The sequence below is a fragment of the Budorcas taxicolor genome, chromosome 23 (genome assembly GCF_023091745.1).
Source record: "Budorcas taxicolor isolate Tak-1 chromosome 23, Takin1.1, whole genome shotgun sequence".
Classification (NCBI taxonomy): Eukaryota; Metazoa; Chordata; class Mammalia; order Artiodactyla; family Bovidae; genus Budorcas; species Budorcas taxicolor.
This window is the reverse complement of record NC_068932.1, coordinates 21,791,932-21,818,467: the sequence shown is the minus strand read 5'-3', so window position 1 is coordinate 21,818,467 and position 26,536 is coordinate 21,791,932. Positions and strand designations below refer to the sequence as shown.

Below are 26,536 nucleotides of genomic sequence, written 5' to 3'. Positions count from 1 at the left end.
CTACTGGGCAACCACTTTGAAGAATTACTTGAAATATACCTCTTAAAGTTAAAAATACTCTACGACCCAAGCAATTCCACTCTTAGGTACTAAGCCAAGAGAAATAAATACCCACGTCCACAAAAAGATGCACAAACTGTATACCATAGCTTTAGCCATAGTAGACAAAAATGGGAATAATCCAAATGTCTACCAATAGATGAATGGAAAAACTGTGGTATATTAGCACAATGGAATTTATTTAGCAATAAAAAAAGAATAAGTTACAGATAAACATAACAAAATGGATAAATCTCAAAAACATTATGCTGATCAAAACAGAACAGATATAAAAATGTATATTATATGACTACATTTATATGAGGCTCAAGTACAGGCAAAACTAATCTTTGGTGGCAAATCAGAACAGTAATTGCATATGGGATATGGATAATAACTGGAAGGGGGTACAAAGGAATTTTTTCAGATTATTGAAAAGTGAAGTTACACAAGTATAGGTGGCTCAGATGGTAAACAATCTGCCTGCAATGCAGGAGGCCTGGGTTCGATCCCTGGATCAGGAAGATCCCCTGGAGACAGGAATGGCTAATCCAAGGACTGAGGAGCCTGGCAGGCTACAGTCCATGGGGTCACAAAGAATCAGACACAACTGAGGAACTAACACTTTCACTTCATGGGTACTAACTGGAAGAGGGTACAAAGGAACTTTCTCAGATTATAGAAGTGCTCTATATTTTGAAAGTGAGGTTACACAAATGTTTATAGTTTTCAAATTCATCTAAGGGCACACAAGATGTGTACATTTTATTGCATGTAATTTTTACATAAATAAAAATCTAAATAAGCAAATAAGGTAAAACCCAAACCAGAAAAATGCAAATGTACTAAGACAGTTATAGTTCTAGTAGTGAAAACAGGAAAGACTAAGTCTATATCTGCCAATTAGTCAATCAGCAATATGGAGCACCTGTGTATAATGAACCTGACAGAAAAAAACCATTGAATTAACAGAATGCCAGCAGATAACCCCATTTTTTTCCATTTTTACTACATAAAACTTAATGATTTCTCTGAAGATAAGAAAAGAAAAATAAACATTCATACTTATAGCAATACTGGGGAAAGCAAAGTTTCTCATCAATACCTGAACCCAGAGTAGGCTTTGCTATGATACAGAATTTGGTTAAGGCATGAAAACAAAGTAAGATTTCATTTCACAGTGTAATGTTATATAGCAAGGTGAAACAGTATTTGCTGAAAGTTTCCAAACCTAGTCCTTTGGGCATGTTTCTGATAATATAGAACCTATTAATCTGCCAGACCCTGTTCTAAGTGAAACAGGAAGGAAGGGGGCGCAGGACACAGCCTTTAAAAGAATGACAGATATTAGGACATGACAAAAACTGATTAGAACTAACTAGATCCAAGATGCTAGAAGATCTGGTTCCCTCCAGATTCTGTTCTATACGTCCCTTTTTTTGGCTAATTTTAACCTTTATCTCTTCCTTGTAATAAACCTTGAATATAATAGCTTTCAGTGAGTTCTGTTGAGTCCTTTCTAGTGAATTATCAAATCTGAGGAGAGGAGCAGACAGGGAGGTGTCCTTACAACTGGTATCTGAAGTGACAGCAGTCTTATTGGGACTGTTCTCTCAGATTGCACTCTGGTGAAACTCACTGCAACTCCAAAAAGGTTAAAAAAATATATATGAGAATATGAGTTTCTTGAGAGCTGAAACTTCATCAATATGATATATAGTAAAAAAAAAAAAAAGATATTTGAAATAAATTGATACTCAGGATATTAATATTTTCTAACATTAACAGCAATAATGTTAATGATGATGAAGATGAGAATAATAAAAACAGCAACTATTTACTGCATGCCCTAACTATAGTCTCCATTTATAGATGAATTTAGAGTGAAATAACTTGCTTAAGATCATACCACTAATGACAAACAGTAGATAAGTCCTGATTTAACTAATTTTAAAGCCTGCACAGCATCATATTGTATCTCATAAGACAAAGGAAGTTTAATATATTATATTTTGCAAAGAACAAACAAATATCCAGTAACATTATCACTAAAATAGTATCATTAAAGATAAGTAACTGCTGGCACCGGTCAGGAATGTAGACTACTTAAGTTCTCCAACCTTTAACTAAGACTCAGTCATAAGCATTTTGATACTTACAACTTGTCTTGGAAATTAGTAATAGAATATGAGCTACATAAGTTAAAAACAAATTTAAATCACTAATTTGTTACATATTACTAAGTAAATGTTAGTTGCTCAATTGTGTCTGACTCATTGCAAGCCCATGGACTGTAGCCCACTAGGCTCCTCTGTCCATGGAATTCTTCAGGCAAGAATACTGGAGTGGGTTACCATTCCCTTCTCCAGGGGATCGTCTCAACCCAGGAATCGAACCAGGATCTCCTGCATTGCAGGCAGCTTCTTTACCATCTGAGCCACCAGGGAATCCCAAATGCTAGATACAAATTCCAAATACCTAAGGTAGATAAATGACATTTCTACCAAGAAAATCACCATGTATCATACCCTAATCTGTAAAGAATGGGCATCGAGCTCTGTCTTACATATTTCTCTACAAGTTTTCCTCTTTCCTTCTATAGTTTTCTCTCACATCCTGGAACTGTCCTAGTGGCCTCAAAGAAAGGCCAAAGGGAACTAGGATCTGATGATCCAAGCAAGACCAGCTGGACTGTCTCAAGCTGAATACTATACTCAAAGGTCATGAAGGCCTTTCCACCTTGAAACTAGACCTAGTAATCAGGATATAAATAAACATAGTTCTTATATATGTAAAATACACACATATAAATACATAAACATATACATATACCCACACATAAATAATAGTACAGTAGCCAGGAGACACTCTGAATTGAGCACTTTATGTTTTCAGTAATCGTAAGAAAAACATAAGAAAGTGCCCAGGCAACTGGTTGCAATTAATTGATTGATTATATTAATTGGTTTTATGTAGGTCCAGAGCAAACATTACATATTGAATGCTATTTATTGAGATTACTTTAAAACTCACTATCATACTTCTACTAAACATGAAAACCAACAAATCAACTTGTGCTCTGTCAATTTTGGCAAACCAATCATAACAAAAATGTCTCAAGAGTGGATCAGTCTGGATCTACATTAAAAATTAAAGGAGAACTGAGTGATGTGAAATACAGGCAGTATGAAGGAGAAAAGCGAACTTAAGTAAAGGATGGGAAAGGAGAGACACACTAATGAATTAACACACATATACTAATGCCCACAAATAACCCACAGAGACAGAGAAAGTACCTGGAAAGCTGTGAGTGCGCCAGTCCCTGGGTTATACAGGCATCGCAGCGAAGGCATGCTGTCCGCCAGGCTGGAGCAGCCCAGCCACAGAGACCTGGGCATAGAGCACTGCAGAGAGAGGACAACTATGAGATGGGACAGCATGAGACAGGATGGCACAGATTACAGGAATTCTCAAAGCTTGGCTAAATATAATATTCCAGTTGCAGCTTGCCTTTATGATAGAAACATCTTCAAGAAACATACTATTCACTAGTTCTAACCCCAGATGGAAACTCAAAAGGAGCACTAGTGCCCAAAAAAAGAAGAAAAAAAAAGTTATAGGTCAAAAAGCAAAATATTTAATTCAAAAATTTATTCCTGTTCTTCATGTATGAAACTAAAGGAAATCTACTTTTTAATTCAATTAATCAATTCTTTTCTCTACGCACCTCAACTCATCTCCCATAAACTCATCACAAAAGTGAAATACTGTGCAGACTAAGCAGAAAAAAGAAATCACTCATAGTACCACTTCAGCACTAGAAAGGGTAAATTAGAAAACAAAATATCACAGGAAAGTTAAAAGGATTTTAAGAAGGTGGGAAGAAGGAAAAGAAAAAGTATTATACCCCTACAGTTTGACAGCAACTAACGCCACACAATTTGCATACGTTTTATATATCTTGTTAGTCTGCTATTCATTAACCAAAATGCATAAGTTACCATAGCAGCTGCCTCTTTATCTTTCCAGATGGATTTAGGGGGGTGTGGGGGATGGAGGGAGGAGGCAAGAAACAATCCAAACAGAAGGGAAAACAACAACAAAGCAAGGAGAGACAGGGACAGAAAAAGAGGACCCCAAAAAGCTGCTGGTCCTAAAACCTTGTAAATAAATAAACAAATAATGTGTAAGTGTAAATATACCTACAGTATATTCAAAACAAAAAAAAGGTAGAAATTATGAGTTCTACTATTACTAATTAAACAGTATTAGTGGTACTGCTTCTGTTCCTTATAAACACTGTATCTTTTAGAAGAATTTTTACAATCTTCAGATTTCCCGAAATGTATCCCAGGCTGAATCTTTGTCCATCAACTTGGGTGCTATTACAGTCTAGTAATACTAAAAAACTAAATACCTGATCATAGCACATATAAAAACAGAAAAACATTTTAAAGCACAACAGTCAGTGCACATAATACTAAACTTTAAATTATAAGCTTTGAACTATTTATTATCATCATGGGACTTCTTTCTTCTTAAAACACTTTAGTTGAGGAAATATTAAGGAAACAAATATGGTATTCATTGTTCACTATTTATAACTGATACAAGGATGGTATACTGGAAAGGACTTCAAAAACTGGTTTAGACTCCAGCTTTCAGATCATTATTTTCTTATTTTTTAGTTCAGGTGATTGATGCCCAGGAGAAATTAAGTATCCATGATCACAGAATTTAAAAAGTAGAGAAGAACTAGAATCCTGGCCTCCTGCTTTTCAGTTCAGAACTCTTCTTGCCTCTATCCACCCTAGATCATGAAGTGGAGGCATCAGACTTCAAAAACAGGTATCTACTAAAGGCATCACTGGATAACTTAACAACCAAAACAGCTAACCTGCTTTGAACTACTACAATTACCTTTTTGTTTCCAATGTTTCTTCACCTCAAACTATAATCCATTTTACAAACAGCAGCTAAACAGAATTGTCTTCACTTTGTGATTGTGTCACTCTCGTCAATAATTCACAAGGCTCCCTAGAAATTCAAGCACTCTATTAATCTGACCTTTCCCCACTGCCTACATCAACTCACCCTCTGTCCTTCCAGTTGGCCCTGGAACTCTAATGAATTACCTTGATATTTTGTTCAAATATACATCTTACCCCCATACTTTTGAACTTGTAATTTCCTTCTTCCTTTCACCCTGACCATGCATGTGCATGCCTGCATCTACCATTTACTTATTTGTCTCCTAAGAATTTTGGGGCTTTCCAGGTGGCACTAGTTGTAAAGAATCCACCTGCCAATGCAGGAGATGCAAGAGACTCAGTTTGATCCCTGGGTCGGGAAGATCCCCTTTAGTAGGAAATGGTAACTTGCTCCAGTAATCTTGCCTGGAAATTTCTGTAGACAGAAGAGCCTGGCAGGCTACAGTCCATGGGGCTGCAGGGTCAGGCATGACTGAGCAGGAGCTCCTAAGAATTATTTAATTTCAGTCTCATCCAGTGGTTCTCACTAGCAGATATTCTCATTTTGTGAGAAGGCAGCAAGGAGAAGAGAACAAGGAAGAGCAGGATAAAAAAAAAAGTTTCTTTCCCCTCAAGAACCACTGTTCTACTCATAATATGACTCTATACTGGAAGCACCAAATTCTTAGCCAAAATAATTTTTGTTAAGAAGATGACGTTAAAAGTTTCTAAATCTAATGTTTTGGTCATTTATCTGACAAGTACTTGTTGAGTATCTTCCTTGTGCTGGGCGCTGTCCTAGGCACTAGGGACAGAACAATAAACAAAAGAAACAAAAATACTTTATATTCTGGTGATAAGTCTCTCAAGCATAAATTCTTTTATATTTAAAATCTTTAATGGAAAAGAAATTCATTGGTAGTGACTTTCTCTCACTGTTAATGAGACAATCTATATTATTAATCAAGTGGTTAAAAGTTCTGTGTATCCTGGGTAGAACAATGTTCACGCTGAAGGGACTGAATTTGAGAAAAGAGAAATAAAGCGAGAATTTTTAACAGGCAAAATGAAAACAGTGAAAGAAAATGTAGTAGGCACTGAAAAATAGCCTGTCACTTTTCTGACTTCCCTTCAGAAGAGGTAGATGGCTCATATACTTTTGGCAATAACTAAGTGCATGATCTCCACTTTTTAATTAAAATATGCATTTTTATTTATATTAATGACTGCTCCCTGGTAAGCTTTTAATGCTTCTGAATGTTTTGTCTCCTTCATTTGATATTAGGTTCTGCGTTATTTTTGCAGTATGTACTTGGTTAATTATTATCCAACTGTCCTTTCTGTTACTCATTCTAATGCCCTTCTCCTCATTCATTCATTCCTATCATCCATCAGAACTCCTAAAAACTAAGAATCTGAAAGAGCTTTACCCCACCTCCCTAAACTAAAATTCCCAAATAAAACTATAATCAATAATAAGCCACATACACCCAGGAAAGTCACTAGATATACTGGTGTGATTTCTAAAATAGCATTAAATTGCAAACACCACACAGAGGATGCATTCCCGATTATTACAAGACAATTGGTGTGGGTATGATAACCACACTTGAATATAGTCTGATCTGCACATTACCATAAGATTTTATATATTATAGCTCAATTTAAAAACCAATTTTCAAATTGGTTTGTATTGTAACAATTAATCTTACCCATACTGGTAAATGCCACTTTAAAACACTGAGGAAAAAAGATATAATTACAAAATTAATGGAATAGGCTATAATTTCTAACTCTACCTCTTTCCCTTCTATCTTCACATTTAGCAGCATTTTCTAAATGAAAAAGGAAATCAAAAGAAATTTAGGCAATAAGCAACAGAGTGGAAAAGGATGCCACTGTGGTTACCATTCTTTATGTAGTCTAAACATTTCAGGGTCATCCTGATTGGTCAGTTTTCTGACAAAAATGTATGACTTTCTCTGTCCTTCAACAATGAACAAATAATCCTCCTTAAAATGCCCAAAACCCACGTAAGTTTTCTACTTAAAGTTGAGGCAGTAAAAGTTTGTTTCTCCTTGCAAACTAATATGGAAAATCCTAAGACTTTCCTTCTACACTTAAAACAATTTTTTAATAAAAGTAGGTTCCAAACTAAACTGCAATCTAGCAACTATATTCTCACTTTTAAATATTTAGCTTCCATTATCTGTTAAAGAACTTGTGAATGACCTATTCCTTAAATATTTTTCCTTTGCAATCTCAAAAATTACAATGAAGTTTGGATTACACATGGGCCTCCCTCTAACACAAACCTAGCCCTACATAGCACAGGTTTATTTCTTCAGCTCACTTTCTACTTAACCTCACTCCAAATGGCTCTCCACTGCAACCCTCAAAATAAGGTTGAAAACTACAACAATTTATTACAATTGAAGTTTGTTACTCAACTGAATGAGTTTACCAGCTTTTAAAAAACACAGTATTTTTTTTAATGCCTAAAACATGTTTTCTACTACTTGAAAGAATCAAGAAAAATCAAAGAAAAAGAGATTGAAATGCTGCAACAAGGGGCCTGCAGTGCTTTGAGGAGGAAGTATCTAAGGTCCATCAGGTTCAACAGCATACACTCATTTTCACAGAGAACACTGAAAATCTTGACTCTTCCCCTTATTTGGCTGCCTGGAAAAAGCCACAGTTTCTCTTTACTGATAGAACACCCTGCAGGCAAAGGGCTGGCCTTAGCATTTACTATATGAAAACTGAATGACAAAATCCCTTAAACTCAGGTCCCTGTTGGTCAACTTCTAGGAGTAATAGAAGCTATAATAATCCACAATAAAAAGATTGCTGCATTGAGAGTTTATGCATCCTTAAGCCATGGAATAGAAGAATTCCCTTTTCACAACTATATCAACTAAAAAATTCAGGCCAAGAGAACTATAGTATTCCATAGATCATGTAATATATTCAGTCTCTACCTATACAAATTCATTAACCTGCCTCTTAAGAATCCCAATTTAGTTCACTCACCAAAGTGTTATATATGATAATCATATCTGCCTACCCTTAATGCACAAGGTTTTGGTAAAATTAAAATAAGGGACCTAAAACTTCAAGTACAAAAGAAAAAATATAAAGTGCATCATTACCAAGAACAGGATTCCACGAATGCCACTTGCATTTCAAAATGTTCTGAGAAGCCATTAAGAAGTGTAGATCATGGAATCAATAATTTCAGAAATAGTAACTACAAGGAAAAATACAATAATGTACTAAATTGTGTCACACAATTGCTGCTATATAAGTTTAAAGTTCTAATTTTTAGAAAAATTCAGACACAGGCTCTCATTTTTTTGTAGAACTTGTTCAGTTCAGTCCAGTTCAGCTGCTCAGTCGTGTTCGACTCTTTGCAACCCCATGAATCGCAGCATGCCAGGCCTCCCTATCCATCACCAACTCCTGGAGTTCACTCAGACTCACGTCCATTGAGTCGGTGATGCCATCCAGCCGTCTCGTCCTCTGTCGTCCCCTTCTCCTCCTGCCCCAGCATCAGAGTCTTTTCCAATGAGTCAACTCTTCGCATGAGGTGGCCAAGGTACTGGAGTTTCCGCTTTAGCATCGTTCCTTCCAAAGAACAACCAGGACTGATCTCCTTCAGAATGGACTGGTTGGATCTCCTTGCAGTCCAAGGGACTCTCAAGAGTCTTCTCCAACACCACAGTTCAAAAGCATCAATTCTTTGGCACTCAGCTTTCTTCACAGTCCAACTCTCACAACCATACATGACCACTGGAAAAACCATAGCCTTGACTAGACGGGCTTTTGTTGGCAAAGTGATGTCTCTGCTTTTGAATATGCTATCTAGGTTGATCATAACTTTCCTTCCAAGGAGTAAGCGTCTTTTAATTTCATGGCTGTAATCACCATCCACAGTGATTCTGGAGCCCAAAAAAATAAAGTCTGACACTGTTTCCACTGTTTCTATATGTAAATTTATTACATTTGCCTCCTCTATCAGACTGTATTTCTTAGATATGAGTCATGTCTTGTTTTTTTTCTTTACTCTCCAGCATCTGATCAGAGTAGATGCTCAATAAAAGTGCTCTTAATGTCAAGAGATCAGCAAAAGCTACCTATCATAAAGAGAGATGTAAGGAAACAGTTTTTGCTTATAGAACAGTGAGAATACGGGTAAAATAACACTGGTTACTTTACTGAGATTGATCTTACCAGGCTGGAAGGTATGTGTGTTGGATAAATCTCTTTCATAATTTATCATCTTACTCACCTGTAAGACAATCTGGTCAGCAAGTAAGATCCAGAGAGGTTAAATAAATCACTGAAAATGAACGGGTATCACACAAGTGGTAAATATAGGATTCAAAGCTAGATACTCTGACTACTACGAGGATGCCACACAAAAATGGCATTTTAAAAGTCAGACATGAAGTTATCTCATTTATTAAGAAATACAGAGCCAAAGGTGGGTTTAGGGGCACTGGACTCAGAAACTAAAGAAAAGGAATCCCACCCAAGAGGCCATGGTAATTAACAATGTGCTGGCCCAAGAGAAGACAAACTTACATAAAGTGGAAGATCAACAGGACTTAATGACTAATGAAAGGAACGAAGAAAGGTAAGTCAGAAATAAGCCCCAAGATTTCAAAGGAATGACTAGAAGAATGATGGCAGCACTGATAGACACACATAAACTAAAAATGCTCCGTGGGTTCTGGGGTATTGGGCTGGGAATGGAGTAGGTAAGGTCAGAAATCATAAATATAACATGAAAATAAACCTCTTACATGTGAGTGAAAATATGGCATGGGTAGAAAGCTGTTAAGTGCTACACAAATGCAGTATCACTGGCTTTTGCATAAATTCTAATCCACTAGGTTGAAAGCATTTGTTGTAAAAATACTAGTGAGACTTTTTTAATTTAAAAAATAAAATGATTCCTCTTAAAGACTCTGATGCTGGGAGGGATTGGGGGCAGGAGGAGAAGGGGATGACAGAGGATGAGATGGCTGGATGGCATCACTGACTCGATGGACGTGAGTCTGAGTGAACTCCAGGAGTTGGTGATGGACAGGGAGGCCTGGCGTGCTGCGATTCATGGGGTCGCAAAGAGTCAGACACAACTGAGCGACCGAACTGAACTGAACTGAACTGACCCCTCAACTCCTTTCCTACCTGAAAAACTCATTTTGACAGTTATTGAGTACAAGCCAACTGGGCATCAAACTAGTGGTATAAATTAAATGGCAACAATGGCCCAATACAGGTTTTTGAAGTCCAAGTGCGTGTGAGAGAGGTGTCCCTGAGGGGTAATAGAGTTTCATAGTCCAAGTAGAATGAGGGAAAAAAACTTTACAAGAGACAGGCCTGTCATGGAGTTCTATAGCTCTAGCTGAGTGAGGAGAGCTTCTACATGGGGGACTGAAGTGGCAGTGAGCAGGATGATGACGTGTCCACATGACGGGGAAGGGCAAGGCAGTAAGAGTTTCCAAAGCAGACAGAAGAAGACATTCACAGAGTAGAGGGATAGTGGCCCAGCACAGAGTTTCAGACTCAATGGGGAGAAAGGGTGGAAAGGGCAGTCCAGTGCAAACAGATTCCAAAAGGTTGGGGAAAGCATCCATACAGAGTATTGGGTGAGAAATGGAGACAGAGCTATGTCAGCAATGGGAGATGAGTTATATGGGAAGATTCACTGAATGAAGGGGGTAGAGCAAATATTAAGGATAATAAGGATAAAAAGAACAAATATTAAGGATAATAAAAAACCCAAACTTCTCATCAGAGAAGAGTTACAGACACAGAAATGAAGAAAGCTAGAGTGAATTCTATGCTGTTGAACTAGATGTTGTGAATCCAAAGCTTTGTATTAGAGACAGAGACGATTCTAGGTTAAGTGATATATGTATATGTACATACATATACCTACAAACATACCCCCTGGCTCTATCAAATGAGAGGGTGTAGTAACAGTAACACCTTAACAGTAATGAGTACACTGATCTCACACACACATTTAGTGATTATAAATATCACCCTCCACTAAAAAGAATCAGAGCTCCGTGGAACAATGGCAAATTCCAGCACTTGGGCAGGAAAAGTTTAAGATAAGCGCAGAGTACCTTACTGTGGTACTCAGAGAGAGATGGAGACATGGCAAGATGATACAGGGGCCAGTGCAAAGGCTCTCACAGGCTAACTCCAGGACAAACTGAACATCAGAACAAATAATGACGATAATGAATTATAATACTGGCAGGTAATACCAGTATTACAACATGCCCCTCAGTGATTCCTACCTCCTGATATTCATGAAACTTCTAAGTAATCCTGTCTCCTTTAGTGCGGAATAGCTAATACCTTGCGTCTAGATTATATAAGACTGTAACTTCTCTCTTGCTAACAGACTCCACTGTCTCCTTGGCTTGCGTACTTTGATGAAGCAAGTAGTCACACTGGAGAGGTTCACATGGCAAGGAACTGAGGGTGGCCTCCAGTCAACAGCCAGCTAGGAACTGAAGTTAGTGAAGTGAAGTGAAGTTGCTCAGTCGTGTCCTACTCTTTGCAACCCCATGGACTGTAGCCCACCAGGCTCCTCTGTCCATGGGATTCTCCAGGCAAGAATCCTGGAGTGGGTTGCCATTTCCTTCTCCAGGGGATCTTCCCGACCCAGGGATCGAACCCAGGTCTCCCGCATTAGAGGCAGACGCTTTAACCTCTGAGCCACCAGTCTCTCCAGTAACTCCCGAGGAGAGGAATTCTGCCAAAAACCATGTAAACTTGAAGTGGCTCTTTCCCCAATCAAGCCTTCAAACAAGACCTCAGCCGTGGCCGATACCTTCATTATAGTTTTGTAAGGGATCTTAAAGTGGAAGACCCAGATCAGGCATGCCCAGACTCCTGAACCAAAGAAATTGTGTGATAATAAACATGTGCTCTATGTCACCAAATTTGTGGTAATTTCAGTTCAGTTCAGTTCAGTTCAGTTCAGTCGCTCAGTCGTATCCGACTCTTTGCGACCCCGTGAATCGCAGCACGCCAGGCCTCCCTGTCCATCACCAACTCCCAGAGTTCACTCAGACTCACGTCCATCGAGTCGGTGATGCCATCCAGCCATCTCATCCTCTGTCATCCCCTTCTCCTCCTGCCCCCAATCCCTCCCAGCATCAAAGTCTTCTCCAATGAGTCAACTCTTAGCATGAGGTGGCCAAAGTACTGGAGTTTCAGCTTCAGCATCATCCGTTCCAAAGACATCCCAGGGCTGATCTCCTTTAGAATGGACTGGTTGGATCTCCTTGCAGTCCAAGGGACTCTCAAGAGTCTTCTCCAACACCACAGTTCAAAAGCATCAATTCTTCGGCACTCAGCCTTCTTCACAGTCCAACTCTCACATCCATACATGACTACTGGAAAAACCATACCCTTGACTAGATGGACCCTAGTCGGCAAAGTGATGTCTCTGCTTTTGAATATGCTGTCTAGGTTGCTCATAACTTTTCTTCCAAGGAGTGTCTTTTAATTTCATGGCTGCAAACTAATATAATAACATACTGAATAAAACAGAAATCCAAATTAGTAATATAAAAAATAAACTGAAGAGTGTGATGTGGAATATGATACTTAAATGGTCTCAAAATATTTTCCCATATAATACTTATTTCAAAAGGGAAAACAGTAATTTTACAGTAGAAAAACTTAACATCTTAATAAAGTGATAATTATTAATGTTACTGATAATGAAACAAATTAAAATAATGTGTCACCTGATAGACTGCAATAAGAACACACATCACCACTGTGATATTTCTGCCAGTGATATACAGCCTATATCTAATTATAAGAAAACATCAGAAAAACCCAAACTGAAAAATAATCTACAAAATAACTGTCCTGTAATCCTCAAGAATGTCAATGTTAGGGAAGTCAAGGAAAGACTAAAGAATTGTCCCCTTCTGAAGGAGACTAAAGAAGACATGATAACTAAATGCAATATATCATTCTGGACTAGATCCTTATGTATAAAAGGTCATTTATTGGAATTGACAGAAAAACTTGGAGTCTGTGGATTAGCTGGCAGTCATATATCAATACTAATTTCCTTATTTTTATGGTTATTATTGGGTTCTACAGGAAAATGTAGATTTAGGAAAGGCAGAGGAACCAGAGATCAAATTGCTAACATCTGTCGCATCATCAAAAAAGCAAGAGAGTTCCAGAAAAACATCTACTTCTGCTTTACTGACTACGCCAAAGCCTTTGACTGTGTGGATCACAACAAACTGGAAAACTCTTTAAGAGATGGGAATACCAGACGACCTGATTTGCCTCCTGAGAAATCTGTATGCAGGTCAAGAAGCAACAGATAGAACTGGACATGGAACAACAGACTGGTTCCAAATCGTGAAAAGAGTACGTCAAGGCTGCATATCGTCACCCTGCTGATTTAATCTATATGCAGAGTACATCATGTGAAATGCTGGGGTGGATGAAGCACAAGCTGGAATCAAGATTGCCTACCAATAACCTCAGATATACAGATGACACCACCCTTATGGCAGAAAGCAAAGAACTAAATAACTTCTTGGTGAAAGTGAAAGAGGAAAGTGAAAAAGTTGGCTTAAAACTCAACATTCAGAAAACTAAGATCATGGCATCCGGTCCCACCACTTCAGGCAATTAGATGGGGAAACAATGGAAAAAGTGGGAGACTTTATTCTACTGGGCTCCAAAATCACTGCAGATGGTGACTGCAGCCACAAAGTTAAAAGACGCTTGCTCCTTGAAAGGAAAGCTGCGACCAACCTGGACAGCATGTTAAAAAGCAGAGACATTAATTACTTTGCCAACAAAGGTCCGTCTAGTCAAAGCTCTGGTTTTTCCAGTAGTGATGTATGGATGTGAGAGCTGGACCGTAAAGAAAGCTGAGCGTGGAAGAATTGATGCTTTTTGAACTGTGGTGTTGGAGAAGACTCTTGAGAGTCCCTTGGACAGCATGGAGATCCAACCAGTCCATCCTAAAGGAAATCAGTCCTGAATATTCACTGGAAGGACTGATGCTAAAGCTGAAACTCCAGTACTTTGGCCACCTGATGTGAAGAGTGGACTCATTTGAAAAGACCCTGACACTGGGAAAGATTGAAGGCAAGAGGAGAAGGGGACGACAGAGGATGAGATGGTTGGATGGCATCACTGACTCAATGGACATGAGTTTGAGTAAACTCAGGGAGTTGGCAATGGACAGGGAAGCCTGGCATGCTGCAGTCTAAGGGGTTGCAAAGAGTTGGACACGCTGAGCAACTCAACTGAAATGAACTGACAGGAAGATGTTCTTGTTTAAAAGAAACAAATCAAAGAATTTAGGAATGATTAGACATCATGTCAGTATCTCACTCTCAAACAACCTATGGAAAAAATGATATTTGCATTTTACTTGCAACTTTTCCTTAAGCTTTGAGAATGCTTAAAATAATATGAAAAATTAATTAATGAAAATATATATTGGGATTTTTGCCTTTGACAATGATGTGGTAATTGCCAGACCAAATTCCATGCAGAAAAAGACAACTATAAAAGCTACATAAATACATTAATAAATAAAAATTTAAAAACCTGAATACAATAGAGAAAATGATTTGACAGCATCAGAAAACAGCAAATGCAGCCAAGACTTTAGGGGCCCACATTTTGAGCAGGAGAAAAATGTGGTTAACCTGACACGCAATTCCCCTTGAGGCATTTGCTGACTCCTAGGGTTTGCAATGCAAAGAGCCAGATACCGAAAAACCAAGTTGAAAGCACATTTTGGCAATCTCATGGTGCTAAGGAGCCAAAAATTGGAATACAAACCCCATCAAGGACAAGGTGCCCTGGTTAAACAACAACAACAAAAATTAGGCTTTCAGTCAATACCAAGGAAGGGCAGCAGAAAGAGACCCGCTTCGGCTGAATCAAAGGGATATGCCCATGAAAAGAATATTAAACCCTCTCTGAAGGAAGATATCATCTAAATTCTGTATGATTCTCAAAATGTCTAGCATTCAATAAAAATAATTAAGAATCCTAGTAAAAAAGATAAAATGTCCCCAAACAGGAGGGTGGGGCAAAGACCCAAACAGCCAAAAAACCAGAAATAACTCAAGTGTAGTAATCAAATTCAAAAAGAATGGTGGTTGCCAGTGGTGGGTGGAAGTGGGAGGGTGTTGTTATTTAATGAGCACCGAGTTTCAATTCTGTAAGATGAAAATGTTCTGGGGACTTCTCTGGTGGTCCAGCAGCTAAGACCCCTGTGCTCCCCAGTGCAGGGGCCCAGGTCTGATCTCTGGTTGGAGAAGGAGATACTCCATGCCGCAACTAAAGATCCCACACGCCACAACAAAGAACCCGGAGCAGCCAAGTAAATAAATGTTTTTTTTATAAAAGAATTATTTACATTGGTTTAGAGCAGATTGGAGAAGGCAATGGCACCCTACTCCAGTACTCTTGCCTGGAAAATCCCATGGACAGAGGAGCCTGGTAGGCTGCAGTCCATGGGGTCGCTAAGGGTCGGACCCGACTGAGCGACTTCACTTTCACTTTTCACTTTCATGCATTGGAGAAGGAAATGGCAATCCACTCCAGTGTTCTTGCCTGGAGAAACCCAGGGACGGGGGATCCTGGTGGGCTTCCATCTATGGGGTCGCACAGAGTCGGACACGACTGGAAGTGACTTAGCAGCAGCAGCAGAGCAGATTAGAAACAAAGCAAGTGAAAATTAGTGAACAGGAAGATAGGTCAGTAGAAAATCACAAGATTAAAGCAGAGATAAAGGACAGAAAAATAACAAAAATAAGTCAGAGATATAAGTGACAGAGTAAACATACACGTGTTTGGACTCCTAGAAGGAAAAAGAAAAAATGAGGCAAAAGCAATCTTAAAGAAATATTAAAATTTTTCAAAAACTGATGAAAATCATCATGCCACAGAATTCAAGAATTTCTACAAACATACAAAGCAAGCATCTTTTCTATGCCTGTCACTCTAAGTTTGGATCAGTTTTATCCTTTGCACTTTTAATGTTGTGAAATACGTCTGAAAGTTCCTTTAATGTAAACTTCTTCGCCCTTCAAGTTTTTCTCCTAGGACATCTTCATCTTTTTTGGCACAACTACCTTCCTCATTTATGTTGATAAGTCCACTTTCACTATGTTCCTCTGGCTGCATATCTAGAGTTTATCAATGGTGTCAATATCAACATTTCAATGGTCAGCTATTTCTTCTATGACTCCATTTACCTTCAACTCAAATTTCAACTAATGTCCAGGTTCTAGGAAGATGGAAAAAGCACACTCCTCTTATCTCCCACTGAATTTAACTACTAAAAATGGACAGAATGGATAGTACAGCTATTTGAGTACTCCTTGAAAAGTGAACAGGAGTAGGCAGACTGGGGAAGATGACTTCATCAAGCACTGATCTCAACAACGAATTTTCCTTTAAAATTTTTATTTCTCCAGTATCCATGAGCCTAGATTGCATTCTGAAAACCAAAAGTAGGTTATTATTAGTGTAGACAAAGAAAGACCCAGGAGAAGCACTCTAGGTCTGGTCCAATAAGTATAGAAGGGTTATCCTAATACTCAGGGAGAATAGTGGAAATCTTCCATTCTTCTTTCTTTGAAGTTCTGGTCTCTCCAAGCACTATGATGAAAACCACAGGAGAAGCAGGACACCATAGTAGCCTAAAGTTCCGAGTTAAGGAAACTCTTTTTGATCAGAGGAGTTTTGATCCTAAAAGACTGAGAAAAAAACCTCACTGCTCCCTGCCCCAACCACCTCCATCCTCATCAGTTAGGTTCAGATGCAGTAACATATTCAGGTAGAGAAGCTTAAATAAAGCCCCAGCTTTCTGGCAGGAGGACTGAAAAAGGAAATCCCAGAGAACTAGACAGTACCAGGGCGATAATGGAGAGGGGGCAGCTCAGAAAAACAAGCCCATAAAGTGCTTTATGAACTCCTGTGCTCACCTGCAAGCTGCACATACATGGACATGTGACTAAAACAGCAAGCCACAGACTCTAAGAAATGAACTGCAAGACAGACTATCATCCAGATCCCAGACTGGCCACTGAGTGTGGCACACCCATGGAACAGATTTCAAGAACAGTGCAAAAGCTTGAAAAATGGAAGAGATATTGAACTCACAACCCTTCATAGGGCTATTTGAACTAGTAGGCTGAACTCAACAGGGTTGAGAGTCTGATAAAACAAAAATATCAATATTAGGATTTAAATAAACTCAGAGTCTTATAATATTAAAAATGTCCAAGATACAACCCCAAAATTACTAGGCATACAAAGAAGAGTGTGGAGGATCTCAATGCACATCAACAGATGCCAATAATAAATGACACAGTTGTTGAATTACCTTTAAAGACAAAGACTTTAAATAGTATAAAAATGTTTCAACAACTCACTGCAAACACTAGAAAGAAATGGAAAGACAAAGTATCAGCAAAAAAATAATACATATAAAGAAGAACCAAATGGAAATATAAGAACTGAAAATAATAAAAATTTTTAACTCATTGTATAGACTCAGTAAAAGAATGGCTATTAGCAGACCAGTATTTTCCAGGAAGGGTTTCCCTGGTGCTTAGCAGCAAAGAATCTGCCTGCCAATGCACAAGACTGGAGTTCCATCCCTGGGTCAGGAAGATTCCCTGGAGAAGGAAATGGCAACCCTCTCCAGTGTTCTTGCCTGGGAAATCTCATGGACAGAGGAGCCTGGAGGGCTACAGTCCATGGGTCGCAAAGAGCTAGACATGACTTAGCAACGAAACAACAAATTTCTCATGAATATATAGGCAAAAGTCCTAAACAAAATACTAGCAAATAAAATCCAGCAACATATAAAAAGGACTAAACATCATGACCAAGTGAAGTTTATCCCAGGAATACAAGGTGGCTGCCTTGAGCCCTAAAAGTGTTTCAGTACTGGCTCCATATCCTTGTTGTGCCTTACATCTTCCCCTTTATTTCTGTGAGCTATCTCTGTACCCTTAAAATAGATCCTCCTTCTTGCTTAAGGACGAAATGAGACAACTTGTTACTGGAAACCAAAAGTATTCAATGAAAACAAAAATCTAACTCTAAAATGAGTATTATCCCCAGAGTAAACACCATGGGAAGCTATAGTTATTCCAACAATGCCATCAGTGCTCAAAAAATAATGTTTTTTTTAATTTAAGCCTTCTAAAATGAAACTGGATCGTTATGAAAAGTGAATCCCTGCCTTAAAGGAGATTATAATCTAGTAGAAAATTTTGATTTAAGTGCTTAGACACTTTCAAACGTTTATAAACACTGAAAACACTACATAAATCAGAATTTAAATGTAAAGGATTACTAGTTTGATAGCATTATTGCTAGCCCATATAAACTCACACTATTCTTATAGTCTTTGGATACCAAGTCCACTGCGAGTCCAACCAAAGTGTTCGAGAAATCCCTGGTGAAGTGAACTGTTGAATCATCATAACAACTGAGAACAGGCATGACACTAATTGAGGAATTAAGACATTAATCCAGAAGAAGGTGCAGATTCATCATCAAACCAATTCTAAGATCTTGAGCAGTTCACTTAATTTCCATGTGCCCCAGCGTCTCCACTGGTAAAATGGAGTAGATTAAAATATTTCTACCGATACCTTGCAGCAACAAAATTCTAAAAAATTCTATTATTAAGTCCATCTGCAACACATCTAAATATGGATTTCTTTAAAAAGAAATTATTAGTTTCACCACAAAATGTGGCCTAAAGGGATGGAAATGCCTTTAAACAATTCGGTGAAGGGGAAGAGAAGAAAGCAGCTCTGATGCTTATTTAGAACTATTAGGATTCAAATCTGGCTGCTTTCTAAAATAAATTTTATTCATTATTATTTATTAAGTATGCAATTACTCAAATATAACACTCTGATAAACTAGAATTTTGAATAAACAAATGCTTTAAAATTCTAATAACTATGCATAAGCAGTAAATTATTCTTACTTGAATTTCTACTGCTGTGTAGCGCATGGTTACTAAGTACGTAATTACATAAGAGAGCCACCCAAATTCCAAAGGAGCCATTCCAGTGAATTGTGTAAATAATATGCTTTAAAAAAACATAACCTCCTCACATATGAATTTAGATTCACCAGATATGGAGTAGCTGTGTACCTGTGAGACTAGAACACAGTCTTTAAAAGGCCTTCCTAATTATGAATTTACCAGAGAGATTAGAATGACCCAAAGCAAATTAATACATACTTTTTTCTTCATAACTTTCTATAAAAACATTTTCACTATTCTGCTTCACTACAGAAAACAAAAGATCTTAAAAGCCACTGATTTGAGATAAGATCTCCAGAGTACAAGACTATGATCAAATTTCTAACATTGACATTCTGGTTTTCTTAATTACCAAATGCTTGTGTTGTGTTTTTCTTTCATTTGTATCAACATAAGTCCTAAATAGTCCGAAATAGTTGGTCTATGGCTCACTTAACCATAAGATTATTGAATTTGAATAAGGAAATTTTCTTTTAAAAAAAAAATCACACAAAATATTCAACATTAGCAGGCAGCATAGCCTCATAATAATACCTTGATGCCACATGTTTTCTATACCAGAAAAGTCATTTTTAATACCCATTACAGGAAATCAACCAACTTAGTAAACAAATTTATGCATACAGCCAGGTGGTATCTTTATTCTCCCCATAACAGTACAAAAAGTAACGTTGTTTCCCTACATTTTCTTTGCTACATTATTAAAAATCACCTTATGCTAAGTAAGGAGAATTCCTACATTTTTGAAGTGCTCATTTATTCAGTAAGAATAAAACCGCAATTATCTCAGATCAGGTTTTACAAACTCAATCTCTTCTACCTGTACTTAAAGACCTTTTAAATCATGCCACAAAGAAATTATTTGGCTATACTGAAATTTTATTTTATTAAAATCAAGTCAAATCCCACTGCAATAAGTTCAAAGGGACTGTCCAAAGGCCTTTATTGCACTAGAATTTATTGCATTAAATACTATTTGAAATAACTAGGCCACCAGCTAAGGCCTGGGAATCACACACAACAATTTTTGATAATATGGGGTTGGCCTATACAACGACTTCAAATGAGCAGAGTCCTCATTAGATTTTATGTATTTCTGAAAAAAGGAGGGAGGGAGAAAGCAAAAAGAGAGGAAAAAGAAAAAAAAAGCTTGGTTACAACTAGAGGAGTAAAGAGAAGTTGAAGCAGTCTTCCATTTTGATGAAAGGCATTTGCAACACTTTTTCAATAGGAATTTACACATGTGTTCATAGCAGTTGCTATGACTCAACAGAGGCCAGTATCATGTCAATAATCCACATATTAGGGCAGACTGGCTGCCATTTGACAAATCAAGTCTTATTTCTCCCTTCCTAGGCAAAAACAGCAAAAGCAACCACAAAGTAAAATTGTTTGAATGGGAAGTGTGGAGAGAGGAGACAAATCTTCACACTGGACTTCTGGAACATCCCCTTCTCTACAGATGTGTCTGCTGTAGCAATGAGATCAAGAGGGAGTGCTATCTGGATCCTTCTTAAATGAGAGGGAAACTCTTCATGAAAAGATCTCCTGATATCAAATGGTATTTCAACTACTACAAGCCAAGTATCACAGCCCTCCTTGGGTACTCCTTTATTTAACTTTTGTGTAGGAGTAGAGAAAGGAAAATTACTTGCTCATTAGAAAGAGAATAAATGCCTACATAAATAAAGGGAACCATATTACATCTGACTTCCTGGGCACCACAGGTCCACAGAGAAGAAACTTGTTTTCAGCAGTGTGTTTATTTCACTGTTTGCAAATGGCTGGCTAATTGGCAGCTATAATACAAGAAATAACCATTTCAAAGATCAACTGTTATGTTCCCTAGTAAGAAACAAAAATGAACATTATTTACCCTCTCCATTCAGTTTACGGAATTTAGCAGAAGAACAGATAAACTGGCTATCTGATTGCTTGATGTTTGTGAGCTTATTTTCTGTGATGGCATGATTCTTATTTAGGTTCACGCTTCTATTTAGGTTCAGGACATCAGCATTAAGAGTCACCATTCACAAGAAGGTTCCAAAATGAGTATTTCTGAAGCAAGTGAAATATGACAAGAAAATTAAGAACTGGGGAGTGATGGGTATAGCTAATATTTTTTTCTTCCGAGAAAATTAACTACCTTATCTCACAATCTAATTTAGCACAAGCCAAGATGCAAACTAGTAAGACTCAAATGTGCAACCTGATGACACTGTCCACTTTCAGATACCAATCTTAAAATCAGCACTTCAAGGGACTGCCCTGGTAGTCCAGTGGTTAAGAATATGCCTTGCAATGCAGGGGATGCAGGTTTGATCCCTGGTCAGGGAACTAAGATCCCACCTGCCTCAGAGCAATTAATCCCACTGGCTGCAACTACAGAGTCCGTGCACTCTGGGGCTCATGCACCAAAACCAGAGTCAGTGCTGCAACCTACTACTACTAAATAACAGCATAAAAGGAACGGGTACTTTACAGATCTTTCATAACAAAAACTCCAGTTCTCTCTTCTCTTTCCCCATCTTTTCCTATTTCCTGTGCCTATACAAAAAGACAGATTCTGCTTAGTCAGGCAAAATCAAGCATTGTTTAAACAGCCTATTTACGAAAATCAACTTATAACTGACTGACATGTTATGAGACACAACATGAATACAACTCAAGAATATTAAATATAAAAACTTCTGCTGCTGCTGCTAAGTCACTTCAGTCGTGTCTGACTCTGTGCGACCCCACAGACGGCAGCCCACCAGGCTCCTCTGTCCCTGGGATCCTCCAGGCAAGAATACTGGACGGGGTTGCCGTTTCCTTCTCCAATGCATGAAAGTGAAAAGTGAAAGTGAAGTCGCTTAGTCATGTCCGACTCTTAGCGACCCCATGGACTGTAGCCTACCAGGCTCCCCCGTCCATGGGATTCTCCAGGCAAGAGTACTGGAGTGGGGTGCCATTACCTTCTCCAATAAAAACCTCTAGTAAAGGGCAAAAGGGCAATGGCATTTGTGTACTCATCCTCAGATAGTGTTCAACTATTTGCAATTAAATGTGGAAGAAATATGGGAATTTCTCAACACCCCAGTTTTTAGACCAACCTCTCAGTTTTTTGGAGAAAGCAATGGCACCCCACTCCAGCACTCTTGTTTTATGGATATTTATAGCATGTGCCCAATCTTGCTGAACTCCATCTTCCTCTACCTCATTTGTAATATACACTGCTCTTAAACCACTTTAACACATTGTTACTGAGATACTTCTTTTACACAATACCTACACCAAGCAGTAGATCAATACTCTTCACACAGCGAGGCCGATTTCATTGCCGCAAAAACCTGTGCAAACAGCCAGATGCTGAACAAAGAGCACAGCTTTCATTCCTAACATGTCTCCACTTCACTGGGAGGAAATATTTTGCTACGGTGGGCAAGTAGAAGTTGAGAAAGAAATAATGGCATTTAAAATAATTAAGAAGCTTTGATTAGAGAGAAAGTTTGAAGGATATAGCTAAAATAAATTTCACCTACAAGATGTTTATCATTCATCAAACCTATCTGTTCACCTGCAGTCACAATGCTGCATTTGATGCTTTACAAACTGCCATAACATTAGGTATTTATGTTGCACTTCAACACTTAAGACTAAAATGATACAGAAACAAAATGAAGAATTGGGTGAAAAATGAGGGAAAGAGAAGAAAACTGAAATATTCTACTGTTTCTTTAAAGCCACTTTCAGTTAACAAAATTTTGTGACTTCAATTTCTTCTTAAATGTATACCAAAAAAAAAATCTTTATTCACAAGCTTTTCATATGGTTATTTCATTTCTCTCTCCTTCATACTACTGTTATGATCTGAGGCAATAAAATTGAGTTGAAATATAATTAGAAAGGACAGAGATCTGTCTACATGCAGTGAGTGACACTAGCAACTTGTAGCACCAGAGGGATTTAACTTTTGTCTAAAATCAGTTCTCCCTGTCCTCTCTCACACTACTTACTTCCGATAGATTAGGCTGCAATACATCCTTTCTAGACCAGCTTTAATCATTTTCACAACTATGGCTGCTATGACAACAGGATGCAGCTTATCTGTGCTGTTTTCATTTTCTCCATTTGTGTTGCCATAACAACACAATCATTCTGCCTTTCTCCAGTATGTAACAACTTTCTCTAAGGATTGTATTCTTAAGGACACTGGATTTCCCTATGAAGAAACTAAGCAACAGAATTTACATAAAAATGTTATTTAAACAATAAAAATCCAATTTTAAAACCTTTTGAGGGAAGAGTTATTTTTGATAGGAACTTTCATCATACAAAAAATAAACTTAACCCCCCCTCAAAAAAAAAAAAACAACCCCGATACCTGAAACCTGAAATCCAAAAACTATCTACCATTAGCAGTGACTTACTTTTATAGACTTACCGAAGCAAAAGATAGCAATATCATCATAATTATGAGCTACAGTAAAGTGTCCATTAATACCTGTCCCAGGTAGAACAATCAAGAATGAATACAGTTCTATACTGAATACTTTGCCTCGGTAATCCAACATCATTTGTTAGGAATACCAGAGCTGGGAGTAGTGAGCTTTATATCAGGCAAACGCCATTTTAAAATTTTTACCTTCAATTCAAGGCTTTCTATGCTAATAGAATCCTGAAGAAGTTCATACAGTTCAAGTTCTCTTATAGTATAAATTGTGTATTTATAAAAACTGATATTCATAGAAAAGATCAAAGAAAAGCATTTATTGTTCTAAACAGCAACATAAAATTTTTTAAAAGTATTTTGGCTAGTGGATCACCATGTCCATTACTAGGAACATCATGTCAGGACATAAGTGTGTTTAAAAAAAAAAACTATCAACTGTTACTACTCCTCATTGTACCAGCATCTGCAATAACAGGACTCTGTATATGCAAACGGTTATCTTAACTTAATAGATTAAAAAACTAAATTCAGATCTTTTAAGTCCTTTGATCAGCTGACAAAGCTACATTAAAATTTTTCACATAGTGGGGATTCCCTGGTGGTTCAGTGGTTCAGACTCTGCACTTCTACTGCAGGAGCACACGTTTGATACCTGGTTAGGAAACTATGATCCCGCAAGCTGTGCAGCAGTGCAACCAAAAAAAAAAAAAAAATCTCCCATAATACAAATATCCATGAATATATATACATATTTATTGCTTACAAACAAAATATGGAAATATTACTATTTGAGGGGAAAATATCCAAATGTTACTAAGTTCCCCCTTAGTTCCCTCCAGGCATATAAAAGATTATTTATAATATTGTAGCATTTTTACAGGATTGAACTAATTTTCACATATTAGTGTAACAAGATACACTTTAATTTTAATCACAGTTGAGATAATTCAATAAATTTTGTAGTTTGCAGTGAACTGAAAAAGATGATTTATTTAACCAAACCTGAAGATCATAGCACAATCGTTTTCTTAAAATCCACTCTACCAAATTCTGAAATAGCAGCTTAACAATTTAGTTTTTAGTCAGTTTTTTTTTAAGACTAAAGAGGAGAGGGTTGGCAAATATAAAGAGCTAAAATAATGAGGGAATCAATATCTTTTCTTTAGAATCTTTTCCACACAGGAAAATGAGAAACCCAAACAATGATAATTCTTTTTAAAAGCAGCTAGAGCAAAAGGGTGGTTACACTATTTTTAGAGGAGGGATGAGAGAAGGGCAATGGCAGCACAAAGGGTACGGACAGAAAAGGAGAGAATCCAGGACCAAACGGATTCCAATCCTAGGCAACCTGGATAGACGCTCAAGTGAAAATGAAACCAACAAATGGGCTAAAATCATACACAAAAGCCCATCTCTAACTCTGCTTTCTTCTTTCCATAGTATTGGCTGTGTTGTTCAGTCACTAAGTCACGTCTAACTCTTTGTGACCCCAAGGACTATAGCGCTCCAGGTTTCCGTGTCCTTCACTATCTCTTGCAGTTTGCTCAAGTTCATATCCACTGAGTCAGTGATACTATCTAACCATCTCATCCTCTGCCTCCCACCTTTTCTTTTGCCTTCAATATTTCCCAGCACCAGGGTCTTTTCCAATGAGGTGTCTGTTTGCATTAGGTGGTCAAAGTATTGGAGCTTCAGCATCAGTCTTTCCAATGAATACTGAGGGTTGATTTCCTCTGGACTGACTGGTTTGATCTCCCTGCTGTCCAAAGGAATCTTAAGAGTCTTCTCCAGCACCACAGTTAAAAAGCATCAGTTCTTCTGTGCTCAGCCTTCTTTATGGTCCAACTCTCATATCTGTTCATGACTACTGGAAAAACTCTAGCTTTGACAGTATGAACCTCTGTTGGCAAAGTGACGTCTCTGCTTTTTAAAATGTCGTCGAGGTTTGTCATAGCTTTCCTTCCAAGGAACAAGTATCTTTTAATTTCATGGCTGAAGTCACCGTCCACAGTTAGGGAACCTCAAGAAAATCCTCCTTTCTAACACTTGAAAAGGTGAAAGTGAAGTCACTCAGTCGTGTCCGACTCTTTGCGACTCCATGGACTGTAGCCTACCAGGCTCCTTTCCAGGCAAGAATCCTGGAGTGGGTTGCCATTTCCTTCTCCAGGAGATCTTAACGACCCAGGGATTGAACCTGGGTCTCCTGCATTGTAGACAGACACTTTACCATCTGAGCCACCAGGGAAGATCTTCTAAGGCTTAAACTCCCAAGTAATTGCTACCTTGCAATGACTCCTCAATTAGCTGAAGCCACTATGTTCTAGGCTATAAGCAAGATGATATAATTTTATTATAGAGCAAAATGTGAATTTAGGAGCTAATGCTGTTGGAATCATGGAATCTTGAGACTGAATTTTTGTGATGCACTTTGTTGACAGGACTGGTGAATTACCTGTGCATGTGTGATGTGTGGCCTAGCATTCTTGTTAACAGCTATGACTCATCCAGAATACCCTTCAAAAGAGAGCCTCAGGCCTCATCACCAAGACAGTCTGTTGTGAGCCGACATGCACTCAGATCTAAGCTACTGATGTCACATCATCTGGAACTCACCTGTGGAACTACTATTCCTGCCCTGATCTGACATGTTTAGCCACACACTCCATTAGGGACTTGCAGGCTACTCGAACAAGCCCCTACCAACTCTTCTCAAGAGTATGTTACATCTTGTCCAAAATGATTAATTTTTAGGGGTAAGAGTTCTATATATACACAAGAGAATTAAATGTACTTCTACACTCCAAGGTATAATGCACTGATTTTTAAAGATTATATCAGTCATTGGCAATTAGATATGAAAGCTCCAATTACCAAAACTTTAAAATAATTTTATTGCTGTTTGAACCATTCCAAGTTGAAAGAAAACATTATTAAAAAAAAAAAAGTTATCAAAGAATCACTTTCTTTAGTAAGAAATTA

General features: G+C 37.9%; 1 protein-coding gene across 3 annotated transcripts in view; it reads right to left on the bottom strand.

Annotated features, from left to right (window-relative positions):
• Positions 1–26,536, bottom strand: part of BTRC (beta-transducin repeat containing E3 ubiquitin protein ligase) — a 182,240-nt gene that overhangs the window by 117,910 nt on the left and 37,794 nt on the right. For all 3 annotated transcript variants that reach the window (XM_052660780.1, XM_052660783.1, XM_052660782.1), the window contains exon 2: positions 3,336–3,443. In XM_052660780.1, coding sequence (XP_052516740.1) covers positions 3,336–3,443 — 108 coding nt within the window. The remainder of the gene's footprint in view (positions 1–3,335; positions 3,444–26,536) is intronic.